We start from the raw sequence: 22,778 nt of genomic DNA on the forward strand, positions 1-22,778 counted from the left end.
AAATATGAATGAAATATGAAAAATATGAATTTTTAAAAAGAAATTTTATAAATTTTTTTGTCGAATGTATTTTTTTTATTACAGGACAAAAGCCTGTATTATTTCATTTTATTAATATTATCAATGAGAGAGAAAGAGAGACTATAAAATCTTTCAATTTTTTTACACACATGTATTTCTCTCTTTATAAAATAATATGATATATTTTGCGTCAAGGGAAAATTTAAAAATATTATACGGTACACATTTTATTAACCGCAACACATTTTTATATTTACTATTTTATTTTGCTTTTCTTGTCGAATTAGCTTCCTGAAATATTTTTCCTTTAATTGGAATGTCGGTGTATAGTATGTTCTTTGTTTCTTGAAGAGTTTCTAATTTACGTGAATCACAGGTCAGGTTTGAACTCAACGTGTGCGAAAACAAGCACGACAATTTGCGGCGCTGCAAGTTCGTAGGCTTTTGCATAGTGGATCAACGGGTAACGGATGTATTTTGCGCACCGCTTTCTCCATCACATTTCCCTCGAGTAAACTCGACGCGTAAACGACAAGGTTGGTCGAAATTGTTCGAGCTACGGGCTTTGATGTCGAGTAACGGACCAAAGCAAATAAAGAAACAAAAACAGCTGCCGTACACGCAACATGTTATATCTTCTGAACGAGATGATCAAAATATGTCGGGGAATGATTAAAATAGTAATAAAGCGAAAGAAATGAGTTATTAACAAGTAACTTTCCAAGATGTATTTTTTCGTGATAATCAAACAAAATGATATAATAGTGATAAAAATGTGTCGCAAAAAATACAAAGCTTATAATATTAAACGAGAAGACTTAAAATAAAATATATAAAAAAATTATGTTTAAAAATTTAATAAATAGATTAAATACACACACACTTAAGCAATGTCAGAGATTTTTATGCTAGAAATTTATACATATTTTTATAGATAAAGTGCAATATAAAATAAAAATGTGGCACCATTAAAGTGCTAGTCTAATGTTACGAGACCTTATTTTAACAAGACTCTAGCTTGTTTTTCTAAGCGGTAGGACTTGGTACGTCTCTTCGTGTGTCACGTTCCGAGCCTGAGCATGTTATTCGTTTCAGTCAGGTGTCACCGAAACAAGGTGTGTCTGTCAATCCATGCGAGATACACTGTGCTTTCCTTTGTCCCCTTTTCTCTCTCGTCTCACATTTTCCTACGACAGAGTACCGGAGTTCCGATCAAGAGCGGCTAAACATTACGCTTTGAAGTGGAGTATCGAGCGAGAGGAAACCAGATTGCAAAAAGCATGATGCTGAACATACATCCGGTCGCTTATGCGGAACCGCAACCGTTAGATATCGGAATTTAAGACGCATATTTCATATATATAGAGTGTTTCTTAATAAGTGCGGAAAATTTTAGGAGATGATTCTTTGTCGAAAATTAAGGGGGGTTTTTCATATAAACATATACTCCTACATCCCTTCCTGTAGAGTTATAATCCTCCAAAAATGGGGGTAAAAATTAGGTTTTTATTTCTTAGGTTTTTAGGTTTTTATTATAATTTTGTTTTTGTTCCAATTTTCCCAACATGTACTCTAATTTTATTTTTATTTTAAAATTTAACTTCTCGTAATTCGAAATCTATGCTATTTAGCATCGTGCACGATAATGTATTTTATTTTTATTTTATTTTTTTTTTTGAAAACTACTGATTTTATGAAGAAAATAAAAGAAATAAAAAAATTTCTAAATAAATCAAATCTTTTTAATGTATATTTTTAGATGATCATATTCCGACCCATTAAAAAGTTCTAATAAAAAATTGAATAGGGGTTGCTAGTTTCATCCCCTTATAGCAATACGGGAGACTGAAAAAAATACTAATAAATAACCTTTTTACTAATAGAAAATAATCCACCTAATTTCATTTCTTTAACCTGTTCCAAATTTGAGGAAAAGATAAAAACCTAATTTTTCCCTCCATTTTTGAAGGAGTGTAATTCCACAGGGAGGGATGTAGGAGTATATGTTTATAATCCCCAAAAATTTACCTTTTTAAAAAAAGGTAAAAAAACGAGCGCCAAGTTCATGCACTAATTGTACTCAACTGTCATATTGTCTACAAAAATAGTGATATAAAAAAATTGCGCCAACTAAGAATAAAAATTTGTACAAGATAAATAGAGGTACAAGGAAGAAAACTTGTACAAGTTAAATAGAAATATTTTAATTGAAAACATTCTTATACAAAATAGTTGTTTTAATTTTCAAAAATAATAATATTAAAAAATTAAAAATTTATTTAAAAATTGAAAACTGAAAATTAATATAAAACAAAAAAGTAAAAAACTTTTAATTAAAAAAGCGGCGCTGCCAATAAAATTGACACATATTCCAATTAAATATATATTTAAAAAGTTGGAACATATTCCATATTATTAGTCTTACATTTAAATTAACATTAAAAAAATTAGCATTAAATTTTTAATGACTTAATTTCTTTAATTAATTGATATTGATTTACATTTGGAAATTTAGACTTTTAAGCTGAATAATATATTAATAAAATTGGCAGCGCCAAGTTCTTTTATTTAAAATTTTTTTACTTTTTTGTTTTATATTAATTTTCAGTTTTTAATTTTAAAATAAATTTTTTATTTTTTATTATTTTTGAAAATTAAAAACTATTTTGTATAACAATGTTTTCAATTAATATAATATATATATAATATACAGAGCAGACCATTTTAATCAATACACGCGAATATCTCAGAAACACTGCATTAAATCGAAAAATGTTTCAGATATAAGTTGTATGGCTTGAAGGGGGACATAAGATGGTACCATTGGTTTGTCCTTGGGTGGCGTTGTCAAGGTCAGGGCAAGGTCACTTTGAATTTTTTAAATGGAACTCCCTATTTTTTATTACATATTCTTGTAGCTCATCTCGAGAGCTTTCCAAAACACTATAATTAAGTTAGTTTTCATTAAGTACTTTCCGAGTTATGAGGCTTGAAATCATTTCTTAATTTTACATAAACCGTAAAATATCTTGTAAAATATTCTTTTTTCGATCTTACTTTAATACTTTTATGTACAAAATAATGAGAGGAATCAATTGGTGTAAAGAAACACATAATTGTTTCGAAAAAAAAATGTAATTTGCAATTAACAATTACATTTTTTTTCTTAAAAATAACTATGTGTTTTCTTTACACCAATTGATTCCTCTCATTATTTTGTACATAAAAGTATTAAGGTAAAGTAATCGTGTATATATATATATATATATATATATATATATATATATATATATATGGTGGCAAAAATCAGAATGAGTGACAGAGTGATTCTGCACTGACAATTCTGCTTGTCGAATGCGAGGGCTTAAACTCTCATTATATATGTAATCTTTCTTTTATTCCGATGCAAGCTTTTATTAAATTTATAAAATAAGCCTTCTTCCTTTCAATCCTTTTTTTGAATCAAAATATCGCTTCATTCTTTATACAAAACAATCACTTTGTGAAGCTGAGAGAATGATATTATACATTATTTGTATCGCAAAATTCAGGCATCACGATGGTTATTGGAGGACAGATAACAAGTTTTGCAAAATAATTTCGGTTACCGCGAAGAACGTCGCATTACGGTGGTTGCCTTGTTCGCAAAAAGTCCCGCACGTGTCCCCAGAGTAAGGACGACAACCGAAGGGCATAGTGAGCCAGTAGCGAGAGCCACGCGGCACGAATGGAAAAAAGTTCCCAATGGAATCGTGGAATTATGGTTATGGTGATATTGGCGAGAGTTTTGGGGAAAATCGTGTGGTACCGTTCTTGCGGATAGCCATTGTCACAGCTGCGAAAACCCTAAAACTCGACGATATTGCGCGCGCTCGGAACAACGTATATCTTCGCCTCCGCACACATGTGAATGCATGTATACATACACACACGTACGCACACGAGTTGATGTTTCCGATTTTATTATTCCAACGCTCTGACTGGAGCGACCTGATGATTTCGAGAGATCCGATCGGAGGAAAATGATTTCTCTTCCTTTTTTTCTTATGTAATACGTGACACACACGGCTCTCACTCCTGACAATCTGACACCACAGGGGACAGGGTTATCTCGGCGGTTAATCTCGATTGAGCAAGGTCTCAGTTTACCTATTTCCGGATGTCGTCTCTTTTCGTGAGAGAAAAATCGGGATGAAAGAGCTCGGTTGCTTGATTTGAGAAACGAATCGATCGAGCGGTCCATATGATCGACATATCGATGCCGCGCATAGTTAATATTAGAAATGCAAAAGTAATTTTAGGTTTCCAAAATTTTACTTTAATTAATAATTTTTAATTTCGAACACGAGTTTAATTAATAATGAAAATTTTACAATAAATTTCATTTTATTGACATTTTGATTTCGGGAAAAGAATCTTTAATCTCTCTTATTCTAGATAAAGAGATTCCTGTTTTTTTCTACGAAAAGAAAATAATTAAACAATTGTACGAATAATTCTAGATTTCATTAAAGTGTAACTAAGTGAATGACAAAACTGATTCGAAAGTTAAATGAACCTTCGATGGCCGAATATCGTACTTGTCAATCGTCCTCTATCATGAAACTACGCTCAGTTTAACTTTGTAGCTTAGCTACAGTTGAACTAGCAAGCCACGATATCGACGTGTCTCCGATTACTAAAGACTCCGCGCGGTTTTCGTATTTATTCTCTCTAATCCTCGTCTTCGCGCAGCAGCGATCTTTCCCCCCTGATCCCCGTAGAATCACCCAGAGAGTAAATTGATTTCTACGAGGTGTGGGGTAGTCAAAGCGCAGAAACGGTAGCTCCTAGGCTAACCGCACGTTTCCTACCAACGGCTGTAGGGTGAGGGTGCAAGGGACGAGGACTGGACTAAGCAAAGTTGCACGGCTTCTCGACACTGTCTGACCCGGCGGATTATCGGCTTAGCCGAATACCCCGTTTGGGTTATTTCTGCGCGGGGCTTGCCCGAACGAGGGTAAGCGGAGGTAGCCGTAACACTGATTTCCGGCCTCTAGTTTCGGCAGTGCGGTCATTGTATTCCCGTATTCCTTATCAGCGAACCATTCGCGTATCTCGTCCCCCTTCTCCGTCTCTTTCCTTCGCGGTGCAACGTAAAGATAAAGGTTAAAGACCGAAATAGCGCGATTAAGTAATCAGCAATCGTAAAGTATCCAGAGAACGTTGTATAAGTATTTTACTGTGTCAAATTTTATTATTATGATTGTGTGATTGTGTACAGTTTACGTGCAATAATAAGTGTCTTTTATTAATATATGTTATAAATAGCTCAATTATATATATGTTATAAATAGTTCAATATATGTCAATATATATTATAAATAGTTCAATAATATATGTTATAATAGTTCAATTTCTTAATATATGTGACAATGAAAATTTAATAAAATCGATCAAAAATAGAGAGAAAAAGAGAGGGTTTCTTCTGTTTAAAATTTTTTTTAATTTGATGTTATTATGTCTCCTCTCCTTTCCCTTGCCGCCATTACAAATTCCAAGTTACATACACATTGTACATCGATGGTTAGCTTGCAGATAGCCCTTAATTTGCGTTGTTACTGCTTTAATGCTTTGGAAACTACTGTGCAAATTGAAACCCTTGTTAATTAACACTCTGAATATATTATAACTATGCAGGATGTACCCTGATATATGCGCGTAAAATTTCAGTTCCTTCGACAAATTTGAAATCTATGCATAACTTTCTTCCCGCAATCTCTTTTTCTTCTAAAGTAGATCGGAAACGATTCAGGGGGGAGATTTTTGCACGGTCGTGACGCGCAGAATTTTCATCGCTCGCGATCGATCTTGTTTCTCGGTCCATTCGGATTTTCGCTGACAATCTTTCCTTGTTACTCGTTTCCTCCCGAAGCACACCAAACTTGTGTAAACCCATGCGCCAGGTACACGGAAGCCGCAGCGTCGATTCAGCAGCATTTCATAAAGCGCGGCTTTTCCGCTGCGTCGACGATATCACTTTCCTCTCGGTGGGGCACGTTACGGTAAATATCCGTGCTGGCGAAGCACGCTTCCCCCCGATGGAATTCTCCAAAAGAATCATCACTTTGACGTAACTTTGACGTGCGTCTTTAATAGTACCATCTGGTGTGGCAACGGCAACGTTACATTTACACGGTTGACCGATATTTCGCGTATACACGAATTCACAGAAAAGAGGACGCATAGAAACGTCCGAGTTGCAAAATAAAATTTTATATCTCATATACTTCTATTTAAACAAAAAATATTTCTATAATAATATCTCGTATTTTCCTTTTAAATCTAAATTAAACTATTAAGAATATTTTTTGTACGCGAAATATATTTTTTCTACCGCAGAGCTGGCATCTCTCGCGTTATTCCCTGTATTCGAAGATTAATCATCAGGATTGCGATTTTCAAAATTCGCGAGTTAGTTTGCTACATGCCGTGCAACAACTTTCCGAAATTGGATCCTCGGGGAGGAAAAAAGAAGAGATTATCTCTCGCTGGAGAAGAGAGAGAGAGACAAGTAGTATTACGTACACAATGTTATTCTTTCTCGTAAAGAGAGAAAGAGGCGGAAACTCACTCCAACATGCCTGCAACGCAATATAGAACGAAAATTTTGTTTCACATCGTTGTAGAAGATCAATTTCGAATTAGTTTGAGGAAAGGTGAAACGTTTCGATACAACATCGATAACGACGTCGAGACTAATCCCCCTCTCTCACCGCGTAATAACTTTTTCAATGAATATTCATCAACCACGATGTGTAATGGGAGGATTTTTACGAGACAAGTGTCAAAAAAAACGCGGTGTTTCTATCGCGATAGCACTACTTTAACAAAATAATCTGCACGAGTTCAATGCTCGCTCGTCGTGGAAAATTCATCAATGAAACACGAAACTCATTGTCAGAGGAATTTCTGTCCGCCGACAAAAGGGATTGTAATGATTATTCGCTCATTCTTTCTCTCTCGTCGTTGTCCCCTTTTTTTTTCAAAAAGTATGTCAAATAGGCAGACGACGCGTCACAGAAGCCCTCGGTTTTTTTCAAAACGCTTTTCAGCACGATTCGCGACTGTTGCGCGCTGTTACCCTCTGGGCAGGTAACAACAACACAGGTGGGAGAGTAGGAGGGAGGAAGGAGCCCGGGGACGAGATGCACGACAGGAACGATCCGCAGTTGCCGCCGCCCTTCAGGACTCATAATGCACCGCGGGCAGCCCAAGGGAAATTTAGCGGGCGCCATGAAAACCGTTGTTTTATACGCTTACACCGGGGTGTACACGCGAGACTAGAGATCCCACGTACGTAGAGATATGTACGGGCTAGGATAAGTATGTAGGTAGGTAGGTAAGGGTAAAAGCATCCGACGTGCTGGGTAACACCGTTAACGTTAACTCCATGAACTACGGGCGCAAGAAAAATGGAAGAGCACGCGACGCGAAGATGACTGTACGAGAGAGGAAGAAGAGAGGGCGGAGGGGGTTCCCCCTTATCCGAGTATAAATGTATAATGCGCGAAAAAAGAAGCTCGCGCGTGAAGTAGTTCCACTTCGGTCGCTTGCAAATTTAATTAGCGTCTCTGTCTACCCTGGACACCCTGGCCTCGACACAAAGGAATTAACTATAGCATTCTAATCGTCCGTTTTTTCTTTCCAGTCGCCTCCGAGAGATCGATCTACACGCGTGGGTGTTTGCTCCGCGAGATCGGTTGACGGAGGGATTTGGACTCGCGTAATCTAATCAGGAAAATCAAATGCGCATCTCGGAAAGTAAAATTCTATCACGACGACGCGCGGATATCCCAGCTCGCGTGTGTGTTTTATATTACGCGGATACGCCAAAGGGATTTCCATCCATTGGGGCGCGCCGGCTCAAAAAATCTACACAGCAAAATTTCGATACTCCTTTCCACGCCGGTGACGTTGTCCCAGATTTGAAATCTCGTGAAATCTCGTCGCAGAAATCCATTAAAAATTGTTTCACCGGAAACTTTGGAAAGAGCTCGAAGATTATTAAAAAAAAATTTGATAAAGAAGCTAAAATAAATACATGTCAAATTTTCTGAAGTCTTCGCGATATCAAATTCAAGTCTATTTTATTCCCTGTCAACGGTATATAAGACAGACTATCATAATAAAGAATCACAAGACATAAAGAGGTAAAGGTACGTGTTTCTTTTCGTTAATTGGAATGTAATCGATTAAATATATATTTTTGATCGAACCACAATGCGCTTTATCCCGGCGAATTTTGCGTTAAAAGTCGGATGTGAGGCGAAGGATACTCGAATAAGCGGTACTATGAAATAGGCACCACGGCCTTCCATTTGTTCCTTCGCGTAAACTCGTTTCTCCGTTCCGCGAGGCTGAGGCGCGCTAGGACGGTAAATTAGGGACTGCATAATATATTCCCTCCCGTGACGGCGGCACAGAGTGAAAATTCTGCTTAAAAATTCAAAACTTGGAACGAGAGACCTAATATGCGCGCCGTGCGAACTATCGCTCATGGGGCTCTGAAAATGTAAGGAAGAGAAATGACTCTTATGACAGAAACTCAGAAATTGGACGAAGCAAGATAAAGGCTCCGCCAAGTTTGATAATGGAATAGCCCGTTACTTTTATTTTGCATGCCGCGAATAAGGGAGAAATACAATTTTCAAGAATGCGATGAAAATAATTAATATTATTCTATACATTTTTAAGATATAAACGAATTGATATAATCGTATATGTATATTTTAATAATATTCGTGCTTACTTGATATTTTCTCTTAAAAATTTATAAACTATCGTTAATTTTTCTCGTTATAAAATATTCATCTCCAATTATAAACTTGCATATATTATTATCAAGTAAATTTTAAAAACTGCTAAAAGATTAGTAAGATAATTAAGGCAGACGTATCTCGAGTAATCGAAAGATGCAATGATGGAATGTTTCAAGAGTAAAAATCATTTCTCTCAGGAAACGTTTCGTATGAAATATTATTCATCTCTCCTCGAGAAACTATTATTCGACGGATATTTTCTGTCCCAGCGGATACTTGCAGGCATTACAACGGCATGCTATATAAAATCAATAGCTCCCGTGCGAGTTAACGAAAAAAAAAAGTGAATTAGTAATGGCCGATCGATGGTATCGTTGCTGCTTTACTAAAGCTTATTTTATGCACACGGTCTCGGAAATAAGTTTGGTCAATCAAAGCAGAAAAAGAGATAGAAAGAGTCTGGATCTCGACGCAAATTGTTTTATCGATCGACCATGTCGAAAAGTCGAGAGAGGAATTTGGAAATATTCAAGCGTCGTCAGGGCAAAAGAGGGCGAACGGATCGACGCTTTCTCTATGGCTGACAGACTGGAAAGAAAATTCATCCGCGATTCGCTCAGTTTTAATACGTTCGGACAGCCGGCGTATATATATCCCCGTTTCCGCTTTCCGGCGCGCGTTGTTCTCACTGACATCCTCTTCCGCGTCGCTCGCCCCCATCTCCTCCGCAAATATTCTCGCCGATCCTTCAATACCTGGCCCAAACCGACGATGCCGGGAAGTCCAGTGGAAACGGACGCGCTTTCTGGAGCGCGAAATTGTCACGTGATCCCTCTCGTGTTCTGCATACGCCAACATCTTCGTCGCTTGAGTTTGCTTTTTTTTCTCATTTTATCTCGGAAGTATTCAATTATTCATTTTAATAGAAGATTAGTACGAATTTTGTCGATATATCACGGAATGATTTTTCTGCAATATATTCTTCGTCATTTCGCAGACTATAGGATATAATTAACAGAATATAATTAATATATTGAATTGAGAGAGAGATTTTACAACTTACAATTATTACTTATTATTAACTTTACAATTATTATTTCTCCAATATTTAATTTTATCTCCATCAAATGCAAAATAATTATGGCAATGTCGCGTTTAATTAAAGCAGCTGTTAGTCTTAATTACATAAGTGATATCTTAACTATATTGCGAAAATTGATTCACCAGCGCAGTGCTTTAATTATAAATAAATTATTCAACATATTCTTCCTCAGCTCAATAGTCAATTTTCTAAAATTGTAAAGTACGTATATATTGCGAAAGCATAATTTAGAAAATTATTGAAGTTGAAAGCAGATGCGATCAGTGCGCTATATATGCGGTAATACGCGAACGTGTATACGTTTCTTGGTAAAAGACGGGTAAATCTACGAAACGCAATCACCTTTCGTGTCGCACCTGCGTCAGTTCTGTTATTTATAAGTAAAACGGATTTCCTACGTCGGAAATAACCACTCAAAGTTATTACTAACGCAATAGAAGGGTAAGGAGAACATAGATTTCTTATTGAACATGAAATTCGTTGCATGCGATGTAAATTTCTAACATCAAACTAATCATTGTATATTATATATATCCATAAAGAAAATAACTTTTACTTATTTTTGCTCGTTTGCGATAAATATGAAATAATCAATGAAATAAAATCAATCTCTTTCCTTTAACGTTTGTCCCTATTACTTTTTTAATTACTATTATGTATGCACATTACATTATAATTCTAAAAAATAAAATCATCTAGAAAAGAAAGATTTTGATTCATGTTGACAGAAAATAATGTCTAGTAAAATATCGCTTGTCATTTGCATAAAATCGAATTTTAATTTACGATAATAAAAAGATAATAAGAAGTAGATAAAACGAAAGTAATAATGCGTATAATATGTCTAATATTATTCTCATTTATATAATAGTAGATACACATCTTTGTTTACATACTTTGTTTACGCTTTGACGTATGACGTAATGGGGAGCGCTCCACTCTAACGAGAAGCACCGAAAAGAGAGTAAGGACAACAACCGACGCGTAGAAAGACAAAACGATTGTTATCATTCAGTAAATGTTCGTACGTTGAGAAAATATATTATATTGTCCATTAATAAAATTTTTTCTTTTTGCAGCGTTCGAAAGTAATTTCAGAGCTTTTTAAACTAGTTTTGCTTATATCTAGGTACCAAAAATTTTGATGATAATTCATATAATAAAACATGAATAAAATATAATAGAACATGATAATTTGCGAATAATTCAAAAATTTTCAAATTTTATATTCATAGATTAGTGCAAACCTTTATTGGTAGAAACTTGTACTGAGCTAAACATGTTTACTTCTTTTTGTTTTTTTTTCTGTTTGTTTTAAAAAGTGCTGAAATTTATATTTTATTTATTTGCGACTCTTAATCTAAGTTTATCAGAAATAAGAATTTGAAATATAATTTGAAATTGAATCAAGTATATTTGATAAAAATATTGTTATATTGATTTTCGAGTATATGAATATACATTAGTTATAACTCTGTCTCAATAAATCTTACTGGTAAATTTATATATAATAAATTTATTATTAAATTTATTATTACTGGCAAATTTATTTATTATAATTGATTATACAATAGATTTAAGAATTATTTTTCATTAAATTTTAATGACTCGTAATATTTAAAAGAATTCTATATAAATATTAAACATATACGATTAATAATATATTACATAATGTATATTTTATAGGCTATTGTTGATAGCGGGCAGTAAAAAGTTAAAAATGCTATTCCCTTTCGAAATTCTTATGATCGATAAAATCAATGGAAACTACGGATGATAGCTATTAAATCAATATTTTTACTACTGTTATAGGGCCGCCATTGTCTGTAATAGCGGTTCTCGAAGGGACGGCTGAGCTGCCATGCGACATTCGTCCACCTCATCGCAACGATTCCGCTATCTTAGTCGTCTGGTACAAGAGTGACGTCATCCCGATCTACAGGTAAGCTCTTAATCCTTGCTTTTCATAGTTATTCAGCGGAACTCTTACAAGTGAAGCGTATCACATGCAAAGAATTGTTAAATGTAGGGGCTACACATATGAAGTCATAGTTTACATCGTATCTGATATATTATCTGGTTCGATTCGCGGTAATTTTTCATAAAACATTAAATCTGGTTCAACGATATTCTGGAACTAATCGAAATTTGAATTCGACATATTCTCAAAAATGCAGAACCGTTTAAGTCAAAGTTTAGTAAATTACATACTTCGAACTTTTCACGTAATACCTATATCTATGTATGACAATCGAAAATAAAAGCAGGGGAACATATCAGGAAAGTAAAAGAGGCGATGTTTTATTCAATGCTATAATGATTAATTATTTCTTTCCTTTTCACGTCGTTTGCCTCCTCTTATCACTCATCTTTTCCTGCCGCATTGGGGTTAAAAGTTACCGCTACGTACAGAATCGTATAAAAAATAATGCCAGCGCCCTAGATATAGAACGTAAGGCGGGTAAGGTGCGCGGTTATACGAAATTGGCATAATAAAAAGTTTTGCGGGTTTTTTTTATTGCTTTTTTATATTTAATTGATAATTATTTCTTCGCGCTGCGCTCATTCGCATTTGCCTTTATCACTTATCTTCTCGTTCCTCCTCGTATCGGGGTTAAAGTTACCACCGCGGCGCGGCCGTATAAAAAGCGAACCTGGGATAATACAACCCGTGACCCGTGCTCGTTAAACGTCACGATAAGGGCGACGATAGGAAGAGCCTGGTCCACGTAAGCGCAAAGCCTGGTCCACGTAAGCGATATTCACACGCGTGCTACACTCGCGTGTACCGAGTTGCGGTGCCGCTTTCGTGTGTTGCGCGAGCTGGCCGTCGATTTCTCGATGGCTGAGCACGATACGAGCCGGCCCCTTTGCGAAAATGTGAGCTCGACCGAGCACACGAATCCGAGAAGGCGAGAGCAAAAAATATACAAACCAAGAGAGGCCGGTTAAGGGTGACTCTCATATTTACGACCTCTCTCCGCAAACATTCCACCGACCGAATTATTGCGAGCGTATTAAGCGGGGGCGTATCTATGCCGGCTGACTAATGAAATTTAAATTGTAGGTCTGCCATTATCAAGAAACGCCAGAAAAATTTTGCTCGCATTTATTTTCCAACTTTTTACATACCATGTATCATGTGCAACATATGAGAGAAGGGATAATATTCTCTTTAATATATCGTTCTTGTGTTTGGGACGGTAAAAAAAAAAAAAGATTAATCTTGGAACCCGAAAAGTCGTCGTCTTAATATCACAGTAAGTTTCTCGTAATCGTATGAAAATGCAATTAAACGCAGTTTCGCGAAATATAATCAAGCACCCCAAACATCAACTCCGGCATCGGTGTAATTAACTCCATGTTAGCATAAAACAAATAGCAACTGAGTTAGGGAGGGGGGAGGGGTGGGGGAAAATCGGTTATACTGGGACTTCCTAAACTTTCCTAGGTCAATCTCGAAAGTTTCGTACCGAAAAGTTTTGCTGCGTCTTTGATATTACGCCGAACGCCTAAACGTAAATACATGATGGAGCAAATATAAGTTTAAGTGAATATTCGGAAACGCATTTGTGCCGTACACAAGTCGTCAAGACAGATCTTCAGAATAGCAGTTTGAGAGGCATTTTTCGTCGCAAATATTATTCTTGGATCGCGCGAGGGAAAGCACTCGCACGAGTACCGGACTACTAAAAGATTGTTCGTTGACACGCCGGCGATAGCCAGATCAAATCGTCGGATCGCGAGCCACAATTCACAACGTCGAATTGAAAGTCCGAATGAAAAAGCGACGGGTCGTTTGTTTGACGTTTCCCTCGATACGCTGACCGCAATCAAATCGGCAGGCATAGTCACACACTCGTCAGATAAATTTCTCCATTCTCCGCAATTGGCTGTCTGTCCCTCGAATAAAGTTGCAGACAAGACGAACGCGCCGGAACTGCTCGTTTCGGTGCGTACGCTTTCCAGATTTGGACAATAGAAGAAATATATACAGATTATGTGTTTCACGCACCTCAAAATCGCGTGTATTAAAAACTTCAAGGACAAGAAAAGATGTTACATATGTGGGAAGAGATCTTTATTTAGGAAAAAAATTTGTATTTTATCTTATCTTTTGTCAAAACTTATATGCATCTTTTAAGAGGTGTAACTCAGAAATTTAAGACGAAATCTGGTTATTTAAATTTCAAGAAGAAAGAAATAAAAATAGTCGATTAACCCATTCAGACCCTATGTACATAATTATGCACAAAAACTTTAAAATCATGTGAAATAGTTATTTTTTAGAATTAGTTTCCCTGCGATCTCTCGGTGGACTAAATAATAATAAAAATAATAATAATAAAAAAAATAATAAATAATAATAAAATAATAATAATAATAATAATAATAATAATAATATATAATTTTTTACATTACCAAAAAAAATTCAGGTCTGAATGGGTTAATAAGATATTTTAATTATGGAGTTTATCTCGAAACTTTCGTCATGAGAGAAAACGTAGATAAAACACGAAATAGACAGATAAATAGAGAAAAAAAAAGAAAGGATGATGCTGTAAAATATTAGATTTTGCATGTACATTCGCAGATTAGAGCATGTATGTATATAGAAATTAAATTTCGGAATTTTATGGTATCAAGAATGATCTTTCTCTGCTCGGATAATTATTTTCAAACTGACAGTTATATAACCTATAGTTGAAGCTATCTGTTTCGATTTCGTTATCACTTCGTGGACAAAGTTTTGCTCTTTCTGTCTGTCACGTCTAAATTGGGAAAAGATCAGAAAATGCTCTGTTAAATGGCTAGCACGACCTAAAGTAGACAGATGACTGCAACGAGTATTGCAGCTTCCAGAGATCTGTACGGTCGCTTATTAATTTATAGACCACCGAGAAACGGCGCGATCTCAATCAAGTTAATTCGCGGTAATCAGTTTGACATCTCGTCGCTCTTTTCATTAAGGTAATGCGAGTGTAGCATCGATTAATGAGAAACCGGCGCGTTGGGACAGCCGTGGGAATTACAATGCGCATAAAGCCATAAGCAAACATCGATACTTCTGTCTGTTAACTCTGGCGACAATCGTAAATCGTTCATATCCTTTGTTGGATATGCTGATGCTCTTGCTGAATTCTGTCGCGCGAATTTACCCCAAAGTGTGTCGTCCCTTCCGGAATTACTTCGCTAAAGTCGCGAGACGAAGGAATCACGGGCTACGAAGCTCGAAGGAAAAGAGAGAAAGACACGAAAAAATTGAGGAAAAAACTTGGTGGTGTATACAAGGTGGTGTATACCTATTGAAAGACATTCCGCCAGATAATGGTGTATCGCACCGGTCGGTGGCACGATTTAAAGGGAGCTACTTTGTCACAAACGCCGATCATATTTCACGGTCACGGTACGTACGTTGTTCGTCACGTAACCGATTTTCTCCATAACGGTTTTCGTCCGGCATTGAAAACGTCGCGGGTGGATCCGCCTCGTAAATCACGTTAGATTGTAAAATTGACGCGAGTCGATAAATATATATCCGACCGCGCGGGTTACGATGACATTGTACGTCTCCGTGCGTCGTATCGATCTGAAGGAAAGTGTTTTGTGGGAAGAAATGTGGAATTATTGTGGGTTATCTTCAGCGCAGGTTTTTAGCGTCGAATTTACGGCTGTAAATCGCATACGATGCTAACTGTTAATGTCAAATGTCAATTTACATATTAGAAACATAAATGTCTAAATTTGAATTAAGACAGATCTCGATAGGTAATATTCAGGGAACTGAACTTTTCGTGTTTTGACTGTTTCTCGCGATTTGATTCCAAAATTTCGCATTTTATCGCGTTTTACCTGATTTTCCATTATTTTCTAGTTGAATTATCGACTTTTGTTATTCATAACTGTAGTGCATAGATATATTTTATGGTTATAAAGAAGAGGAGAAATGGCCTTCACAAATTTTTTTATAATGATTTTTATTAATAATAACACAACTATGAAAAATAAAAAGTAGGATTTCTTTGAATTTAACATCTTAATGTAGAAGAAAAGGAAAGATTATTAAATTTCTCCTCTATCATTGAACAAAACTAAAATTGAAAACTAAAATAAATTTTTTGTTTCTAAAATCTGAATATATGAAAAAATATGAGTCGAGAGAGATATCGATAGCGATTATTTTACAAGGCACCGCTTCCAGTTCGTTTCAATTTGTATAGTGCGCGACAATTCATTTCATGGGGCCTCTTGCAAGGAGAACGAATCGCTGTCGCGAACTATATCATAGTTTAATGCCGATGCCTTCTGCATTTATTGTTAAATATGTGCTCAAATGGACGAAATAATATGAAAATCAGACAAAAAACGAAATTTCGCGATTTGAGAACGATTTCGCGTTTTGTCGCGGCATAAAATCTTGCTCAAAAGCTGTTGATCGAATAAAAACAGAAATACAACTTCAGCCTGTCATATTTTGATGAAATTCGCGTTTTCGCTTAATGCGAAAAGTTCAGTTTCCTGGTAATATTCGATAAAGCTTTCTTATCATCTTTTGATATAGATTTCTCACGATCCACAAATTCTGAAATTTGAGAAATTGAAATTTTAATTGACACAGTAAAAGAGAGCGTGGGTAATATTTTCTCCTACCTTAATCTCGAAAATTGTCTTTATAATAATTATTATTGGCTTGCATGAATACCTAATTTGTGGTAATCGTTTCACTTTAACATATCAGCAAATCAATAAAATACCAGATAAAATTTAATTAAAACGGAGAATCGATAATATTACAAATAATCTTCACAAATTCAGTGTTTTTTATATTCCTCGAGAAAGTGACGCACTAAATTGCCGCTTACGAAACGATAATTGAAGCAAATTGCTATTGATTGAAGAAAGCTGTTACGCAATCTCGCCTGATGAAATTAAATAAGTAATGAACTAATGATACACCGCGTTGCTATTGCGCGTTCAAATTATACTATTACTTGATGTAATTTCATGATTTCTCCCCCTCGCCTCTCTCCCATTTGATGATTTGATGAAAGGCTTGAAATCCGTTCGGCATAAAATCGGCTTACCGCATTGTATGTTTTGTATTATGCGATCGCCGAATTCGGTTTCGGAACCCGCAAACTTTTAAGTACCTTGTTATAACGCCGCTTTGGTAAAGTCAATATATATTGACGTTATTAATGTTATATTAAAATTCTTGAAAACCGCCGTACAGTGGTTGAACTTCTGAAGTGCCGTAGAGCCGAAAACTTTGATCCTTTATACGGATACCTTGCTTTATGAAATCTTACGAATAAAATCTTTTTATTAAAATAAGAAATAATTTCATAATTTTTAAACTTTTAATTGCGCGATAAAAGAATATCGTTAATATTAAATGCCCCGTTGAAGAGCATCGATCGAATAAGTGGTGATTTTACGTATGTATTATTTTGTAAATATGTATATATATCTTGCTATTTTTTCGGCGCTTAATGAAGATACATGCGCGCTGTATCCCAATTTCTGATGTCCCAACCTCATTTCACGTCGGCTATTTCGCTGTAGCCGGAGCTGCAGCTCTTTGTCGTATTTTCGTTGTCGCATCGTTCTCTGTAAAGTCACGAAATATCATAAACGAATTCAATTTGAAGTTGAATTGGTGTACGCGAGCGTTTTCATTAACGTCAAATCTCCTATATGCGCGCACTCGTATACGCGACGATCGTTGCATTTTGCGTTATTACGAGATGCGCTTCGTTAGGTATCCCGTAATCACAGGTGGTATCAACTTGGCTGCTTTAGAAGCGTCGAGATGACGTCAATGTTACATTTACATTTTCATCTTTATAATCACGTCTCCGCCTGACGGAGCAGGATATATTTTTAAAGTTGCGATTACTATTCATGAAGTAAACTCACTAAATATTTCTTCACTTTATATACCTCTTCCAGTTGCTCTCGAGATGATTTATGGAAAAGTTTACTGTGGACGGCGTTTATGAGACGTAACATTAATATTCAAGATGGAAGTTAATCTAACGAGTTTGAGGGTGGTCGCGCTCTCTTTCCAAAACAAAAAAAAATCGATACCCTCTTGAAGAATTTACGCACGAGACACGTTATAATTCGCTGCGATTAAAAATAGAGATTTCCTCAAGCGATATCTCCCTCACGAGCGTCTGTTATAAATATCGGAAAGCCATTATACTTCCTCTATCGTGCAAATTCGTTCGGGAAAGAAGCGTCAGTTCTCACCCGACCGGTGTACGCCAACATGCTAATCTATCGCACATTTGCATTACTATTTCACCGGCAATTATCGCCGATCTCGTTCCTCAGCCGTTGCACGATGCGATCGTACACACCTGAATATTCGAAAATAGAAACAAAGTACGTTGTAGTCGCGCGATCGAGGAAAGAGGGATCGCAAACGGAAGACGTACACGTAATGACTCTCTCGCGGTATAAATATTGCATAAGAGTTGCGGTTGCTACACTCCGCTTGTGCGCTGCAAAATGTTACATGCAAAACGAGACGTCTGTTATTTTTTTACTTAGCGACTCGCTTGCACGTTCCCATGCGGAGGTCGAGCAAAAATTTCGGAACGTTTTAGCGCGGAAGCCAATTGGTGGAGCGCCGCATACATAATGTTCCTTGTGTGCGTCTGAAAAGAGGAAATACATAATGAAACGTGTCGAGAGCTAATACTGACATTATAGATTCATTATGATTATTTACGGAATATTTAAGGAGATATTGACATTTCTATTTATATGTTTTTTTCTCTTTCCACTCAATATTATAATTATAACATTAATAATTATTACTAATGTGAATTTTCTTTCGATTATACCTATACATTTTTTTAAATTAAAACTGTTCCGAATTATATATCTATTTCTCGATAAAAATAAATATATATCTAAAAATAAATTATATAATAAAAATAAATTATATAAAATAAAAATAAATTATACATCTATTTCTGTATAAAGATCTGAAAATTATGCTACCTATTGATCAAGTTTCGGAAATACAGATAAAAATAAACCGTGTATTGTTTTATCTTATAATTAGTATCAGTTAATGTTTCAATTTAGAAGTTAGAAGAAGGTTAACGTCTACATTATCTGTGTGAAATAATTCGTAAAACGTAAAATATTTAACTAAAATGACTATGACTTGTTCGACGCGTGACAATATATCGCACGAAAACACAAACGAAGCTATAAAAAAGGGGAATGTAACATCGTGTTTCCTTGTCATTTTCGCGCGATCTTTCTCGTCTTTGTACAAACATTGTGTGTTTGTATAATTCATGTGTATTTTAGGTACGTATGTGTGTATGCTTTTGTAAAGGTTTCAGTAGATGTAGGTGGGGCCGAGAATTTGCAGTCGGGCAAACACAGTGATGCTATAGCGAGTTGAGTCAGACGTCGACTTTGGGCGAAGTTAAGTCCACTAGACAATGCAAAATGTAAGACTTAAGTCTTTAAGCGTATTGATCGGACCACACCGAGCAATGTTTGCTTCTCCTGGTATAAGACCCAGTTAAAGATAATTGCAAGATCGACCTGAATCACACTAGAAATTAGTATCGTGAAAAATGTGACTTTCAGGATTAACTCTAAAAAGAAATTTTTTCTTATAACATACATTTATTTAAATTATCTTTAGTACTTTAATTAAACCGAAGCGAATGAAAGATGTTTTTTTTTTAAACTAAAATTTAAAGAAACTAGAAAAACTTGTAAAATTTGCATTTTACTTCAATCGTATTAATTAAACACTCAAAGGAAGAAACATATTTTAATTCGTCTGACATTTCAAGCTTCAACGTTTAAAAAAATAATAATCAAAGATACTATATAATATAAGATAATACCGTAGATAATAATAGATAACGAGTAAGATAATGGCATTATATATCTCCGCACAATTTTTTCCGATACGTGTGTTGTATCATCACTGGCAAAACCGTTGTTTAATTGAACTCTCAAACTCTCGAACTCTCGAAACTCTGTCCGTCCTGTCGATATTTCCAAATGTAACTTCGAATCTAACTCTTCCTCTAACGTCGTTTGGTAGTCTCATCACGTTTTTTCAGACTCGCTACACGGACTGCTTTCGTAACTGCTATTAGCTGGACCATGCTTGTCCATCTACGGACCACCAGTCCGTCTAGTCGTTCGTACACGCACGGAAGCTGTCATTTCGGTTCGACGAATTTTGATTGAATTTACCATTGAAAGCCTTTGATAAAATGCGCCGCGCGTAATGGGTAAAAAATCCTTGTCAGGAAAATTTCTCACAAAATATCGACGATTGACGACGATGACGGATGGTAATTTCTCGACGCATTGATATCGTCTGATAACGCGATTATCCATTTTGGCTTCGCGATTTTGACGAGCGACGCGCATCGCATATTTCGCGAGAATTAGCGAAAAAAAGAAGAAAACGCCGTCAGCTGGAAAAAATGAACGGTCGAAGGAGAGCCAGCGAGAAAGCTTCGCGAAAAGCGGTTCAAGATAGAGGAAGTTAGCGTAGAACGACACACATACCGCTCAGCCAATTCGCATTCCGGATAATTGCGAAGCGCAATGAAAGGCGCGCTATCGCGGGAGGTCTGGCCGAGCACAATTACGGTTTCTGCTTCGCGAAAGTCGCGCTGGACCACGCTGATGTACACGACGGCGAAATATGTAATCGCTGCTCGAAATAGCTCGCGAGATAAAGCGTGGCAGAATGAAATTATGAATTACGTCGGAGCACGGTGTAATCGTTATGCTGTGCTACGGAAAACGCAGTGTAATCGTCGCAATCTGAATGGGAGGGCAAGAGAGAACGAGCGTACGTCCGAAAGAAGTCCAAGTCGAGACTACAACGCGCATCGTACTCGCCGGTTAATAGTTCGTCTAGGAATTCCAGGAGCGGCGAAAGTGGACAACGCGTGACAAATAATAATCGCCCCCAATTTTCCGGAATAATATGCGCGCCAAAAAATATCAGTCGACATTCGTCGCGTTCGCCTACTTTCGCCCTAATGCAACGGCATCCGGATCCGTCTGCGTTAGGACACGCATATTTATAAAAAAAAAAAAAAGAACATGTGTCGCGCGAAGCGACTCTAGTCGAAAAATCGGGACTCGTGACTGATAGAGGGAAAAAAACAAAATGTAAAAAAAAACAGTGAAAATCGAGCGCGAGCTTCCTCGTCACGCGACGGACCGACGTCGCGTATTTTTATGCCCGGTTAACGAGCAACACTCGGTTGAGAAGAGCGTAACGACGCGACACGACGTTGTCAACGCGCGACGTTAAGCCCGCTGACGTTCGGATCGGTTCATGGACAGGAGCTATAAGAGTTGCAAAAAAAATGAGACGTCGCAGTTATCTTCGAAGAAAACTCTAATCTCTAGATAGCAGCAAATCGATGAAGAGCGTCACGCAACATGTCCTGCCTCTGGGATTAAACAAGGGGATGCATAATGAATATTTGTACTTTCAAATAAAATGCAATGGAACGATCTGAACAGAGTCTGGAATATTTTGAATAATATTAAAATTAATGCACGCATGTTAATTAATACCCGTTCGTTTAATACGAGTATTGATGCAATTCGAAAGAATCTTTTAAATGCCTATAATTTTTTCGATAGCTATATAATAATATAATCTTAAAAAATTGAAAATTAATATTAATTTATTTAAATATATAATTTCTTCTAAGATAAAAACGGCTCGTCATTCTAGACAATCTATTATTATAGATAGTTGTAAAATTGGTAGTGGAATTTATTTCCTTGCAACTGATAACTTCTCTAACGAAAGAAAAAGATATACATACATTATACCCGCGCCGTAATTACACAATTGTAATCGTCGTATCTTTAGTAACCAGGTTGACTCTGCATCTAAACCGCCACCCCCTCCCGAAGGTGAATGAGTCCGTGAATGTCAAAGGGGCGGTTCACGGCGCTTCCCAGCGCCAAGCAACGTGGCATCCACGTCGCAATCTAGTTTTCTTGCGTCCTCAAGCCCCGGTCCGTCGTCAACCCGCCGGGAGTCACGAAACAATAAAAGTTGCGCGACCGCGCGTCGAGCGTTGTTAAATAAATTATCCGGCTTCTAATTACGTGAAAAACAGTGGAAACTGCAGAGTCGGTCCCAGCGGTGAGCTTGTAAGCGACGAGTTCGCCGGGAGGACAACGGGACGACGACAGAAGAGGAAGAGGAGACGAGTGGTGAAATGGTAGACGAGGAGGAGGATATCGCGCGAGGGAACGAAAAGGGAGTTGAAAGGAGGGAGAGAGGGGAGGGAATGGACGAGGGAGGAGGGGGGGGGGAGAGGAGAAGATGTGCTGTCTGTGTTTCACATTCTACCTACAATCTCCTCATCGCGAGCACCTCGCTCTCGTATCTCGCGTTTCTTCCCTCAACTTCTTCCTGCCCTTCTCGCTGCCATTTGAATAAGACAAATGTCTTTTAGTAGCGGCATCTCGTTCCATTCCTCATATCCGCACGAACGTTCTTAAAGGCCCGTTTTTGTCCCTTAATAAATCGCTCCCCCGCGGGGGGCGACGTTGCGCAGAAACGGACGCCCCGCGGGTTTATATTTGACGAACCATAATTCGCCGCTGCACCCGCGAATGCCAGACCGATGGAGGGTAGCTGCTGATAACGACAGTAACAAGAAACGCGTACGCCCCGCGATGAGGAGAGAGACAGAGTGAGAAAGAGAGAGGGGGGGGGGGAAGGGGAAGAGTCCACGAAAACGTCCGATGTTCCTGACAGCTCGCGGTTTTGTCGGGGTTTTGATGTGTACTTTGCACGTACTTTTTCAGCCGTT

At 37.0% G+C, this 22,778-nt stretch overlaps 1 protein-coding gene across 6 annotated transcripts in view; it reads left to right on the forward strand.

Annotated features, from left to right (window-relative positions):
• The window catches only part of LOC145976668 (nephrin), a 372,381-nt gene that overhangs the window by 276,851 nt on the left and 72,752 nt on the right, over positions 1-22,778 (forward strand). For all 6 annotated transcript variants that reach the window (XM_083107939.1, XM_083107938.1, XM_083107942.1 and 3 more), the window contains one exon: positions 11,737-11,866. In XM_083107939.1, the coding sequence (XP_082964065.1) occupies positions 11,737-11,866 (130 nt within the window). The remainder of the gene's footprint in view (positions 1-11,736; positions 11,867-22,778) is intronic.

The sequence above is a fragment of the Camponotus vicinus genome, unplaced genomic scaffold, assembly GCF_025532165.1.
Source record: "Camponotus vicinus isolate PSW18456_S1 unplaced genomic scaffold, iyCamVici1.0 SCAF_9, whole genome shotgun sequence".
In the NCBI taxonomy this organism is placed as follows: Eukaryota; Metazoa; Arthropoda; class Insecta; order Hymenoptera; family Formicidae; genus Camponotus; species Camponotus vicinus.